The 3,611-nt window shown below is 45.1% G+C and overlaps 1 protein-coding gene across 1 annotated transcript; it reads left to right on the forward strand.

Annotated features, from left to right (window-relative positions):
• Nucleotides 1-723: 723 nt before the first annotated feature.
• Nucleotides 724-2,154, forward strand: LOC147120725 (C-X-C chemokine receptor type 2-like). The gene has a single exon (XM_085983877.1). The coding sequence runs from the start codon at nucleotides 724-726 to the stop codon at nucleotides 1,783-1,785; it is 1,062 nt and encodes a 353-aa protein (XP_085840003.1). The 3' UTR covers nucleotides 1,786-2,154.
• Nucleotides 2,155-3,611: the final 1,457 nt, after the last annotated feature.

Here is a 3,611-nt window from a genome sequence, read left to right on the forward strand (position 1 = left end):
ACTACTTACTCTAAACTACAGACCTTTCTTTTACTTTAGTGACTGGACTGTAGAAATACTCACCAGGTCCTACTTACCAATCCCTGGTTGTGATGTCACTTTAGTGGTTTTGCAGTTGTTGTTGTTGTTTGACTGCTCCCGTTCTCAAACTCTTTCCTGGGTGTAAAATAAGAACCAATTCCTACAGAGTGAAAAGTTAGGGAAAGCAAAGGCAAAGCAAGGGAGCTCCTTCTTCCACTCCTCACTCACCCAACTCTCAGCACTCTGTGCAAACCGCACTCAGTGCAGATCGCACTGCGAAGCCTTTTTTATAGGCCTAGTTTCCCTAATTAACTGCCTTCAGCTGCTTTGATTTATCCCCTGCCTTCTCCAGGGCTGCCGACTCCTTTCAGGTCCGCTGTCCTCGGCTTCCCACGCTCTTTATCCTCTGCCTTCTCCGGGGCTGCCGACTCCTTTCAGGTCCGCTGTCCTCGGCCTCCCGCGCTCTTTATCCTCTGACTTCTCTGGGGCTGCTGACTCCTTTCAGGTCATGAAGATCACAAAAAACACTTGTTTCTGTGGGGGTTCTCCCACTGCAACTTCAGCAGAAGTTCAGCAGATACCCTGGAGAAATGGGAAATCAGGAGAAATCCCCGAAAGTTTACCCCTCCATGTTTAACATATATATGTGACATAACTGGCTTTACTCTCATTTCCTGTTCTACTTTTTGTTTCTTTCAGAAAATGGTTGCTCGAAAGTTCAAACTTGTCAATCATTCCGATAATGTTATTGAAAATACTACAGATTTCATTTTTGATCCAGCAACATTTCCCTGTCCATCAGTGATAAATCAGTCAATCAACACGGCACTGGCTGCTGTCTGTAGCCTGGTGTGTTTCCTCGCTGTGGCAGGGAACATGGTCGTAATGATTGTCCTACTTTACAATCGACGCACAATATCGTCCACTGACATCTACCTGCTGCATCTGGCCGCAGCCGATCTGCTCTTTGCTGTGACCTTGCCCTTTTGGGCAGTGGATGCCATATCTGGGTGGGTGTTTGGTGATGCCATGTGTAAGATTATCAGCATGTTACAGGAAGTTAACTTTTACAGTGGCATTCTGTTGCTGGCCTGTATCAGCTTCGACCGCTATCTGGCCATTGTCCACTCTGCACAGGCCCACAAGCAGAAGAGACCATTTCTAATCAAGCTGGTTTGTGCTACTGTTTGGGTGCTGGCCATCGTTCTGTCTTTACCGATTCTGTACAAGGGTGAATATATCCCAGCCGGTTCCAACAGAACGATGTGTTATGAGACACTCGAGGCTGAATCGGCTGAAACATGGAGAGTGACCACCAGGTTTGTGCGGCACTTTATTGGGTTCCTCATCCCACTGGCTTTCATGATCTTCTGCTACAGCGTGACGATCCAGAAACTGTGCCAAACGAAGGGATTCCAGAAACAGAAAGCCATGAAGGTCATCATAGCGGTCGTGCTGGCTTTTCTCATTTGTTGGCTGCCGTACAACGTTACTGTGTTCATCGACACGTTGATGAGGAGCCAGCACATTGACGACACTTGTGACAGGCGCAATCATATCGACAGGGCCCTGTCTGCAACCCAAAGTTTGGGATTCCTGCACAGCTGCATTAACCCAATCTTATATGCATTCATCGGGGTGAAATTCAGGAGGAACCTGGTCAACCTCTTGGCTGCAAAAGGAATCATTAAACAAAGTGGAGATTCACAGTCTGGGATATCTGTACCCTCCTCTGTATCTGGACCCAATTCAACCACCATATAGACGCCTTGTGATAGAGATAGCTCAACCAATCCGTAAGATGGCAAATGAAAAACAGCAATAAATGGAAAGAATGAGCTATTTAAAAATTTAAGAACATAGGAACATAAGAAATAGGAGCAGGAGTCGGCCATCTGGCCCTTCGAACCTGCTCCACCATTCAGTAAGATCATGGCTGATCTTCCACCTCAACTCCACTTTCCCGCCCTATCCCCATATCCCTTGATTCCCTTACTATTCAAAAATCTCTAGCTTGAATATACTCAACGACTGAGTCTCCACAGCCCTCTGGGGTAGAGAATTCCAAAGATTCACCACCCTCTGAGTGAAGAAATTTCTCCTCATCTCAGTCCTAAATGGCCGACCCCTTATTCTGAGACTGTGACCCCTGGTTCTAGACTCCCCAGCCAGGGGAAACATCCTCCCTGTATCTACCCTGTCAAGTCCTGTAAGAATTTTAATGAGATCACCTCTCATTCTTCTAAACTCTAGAGAATATAGGCCTAGCCTAGTCAACCTCTCCTCATAGGACAATCCCCCCATCCCAGGAACCAGTCTGGTGAACCTTTGTTGCACTCCCTCTATGGCAAGTATATCCTTCCTTAGGTAAAGAGACCAAAACTGTACACAATACTCCAGGTGTGGTCTCACCAGGGCCCTATATAATTGCAGTAAGATGTCTTTACTCTTATACTCAAATCCTCTTGTAATAAAGGTCAACATGTCATTTGCTTTCCTAATTGCTTGCTGTACCTGCATGTTAACGTTCAGTGATTCGTGTACAAGGACCCCCAGGTCCCTCTGAACACCAACATTTCCCAATCTCTCACCAATTAAAAAATACTTTGCTTTTCTATTTTTCCTACCAAAGTGGATAACTTCACATTTCTCCACATTATATTCCATTTGCCATGTTCTTGCCCACTCACTTAGCTTATCCCCTTGAAGTCTCCTTGCATCCTCCTCACAACTTACATTCGCACCCAGCTTTATGTCATCAGCAAGCTTGGATATACTGTATTACATTTGGTCCCCTCATCCAAATCATTGATGTAGATTGAGAATAGCTGAGGCCCAAGCACTGATCCTTGCGGTACCCCACTAGTTACAGCCTGCCAACCCGAAAATGACCCGTTTACTCCTACTGTCTGTTTTCTGTCCATTAACCAATCCTCAATCCATGCTCGTATATTACCCCAATCCCATAAGCCCTAATTTTGTTTAATAACTTCTTGTGTGGCACCTTATCGATTGCCTTCTGAAAATCCAAATACACCACATCCACTGGTTCCCTCTTATCTATTCTGCTAGTTAGAACCTCAAGAAACTCCAATAGATTTGTCAAACACGATTTCCCTTTCATAAATCCATGTTGACTCTGCCCAATCCTATTATTATTTTCTGAGTGCCCTGTTACCACGTCCTTAATAATAGATTCTAGCATTTTCCCTACTACTGATGTCAGGCTTGTAAGCTTCGCAAAATTCTACAGATTCCCCCCAAAAAAGAAAAGAAGAGACCTTGGACTGTTTGAAATAATATTGGCCCAAAGGGGACCTAAAATCCAAACCCCAGGAAGATTTGGCTAGTTTAAAAGCATGTTCAGGCCTGTGGAAAAAGCTGCCACAAAAGGAATGGGTGGGACAGACAGTTTGAGTATTGGAAAGGCCAGATTGTCTAAGAATGTTCTGGGCCCTCCCAGTCATTCTACATAAAGACAATAAGCCCACGGAAAAAACTATTCCCGCCGAAATTTACAGGGCCACCAAGAACATGAATAATACAATACATGCCAACAACCAACAAAAGAGACCCTGGCCCCAACAGGG

Source organism: Somniosus microcephalus, chromosome 4, assembly GCF_052327205.1.
Source record: "Somniosus microcephalus isolate GS21.2 chromosome 4, FLI_Smic_1.0, whole genome shotgun sequence".
Taxonomy (NCBI): Eukaryota; Metazoa; Chordata; class Chondrichthyes; order Squaliformes; family Somniosidae; genus Somniosus; species Somniosus microcephalus.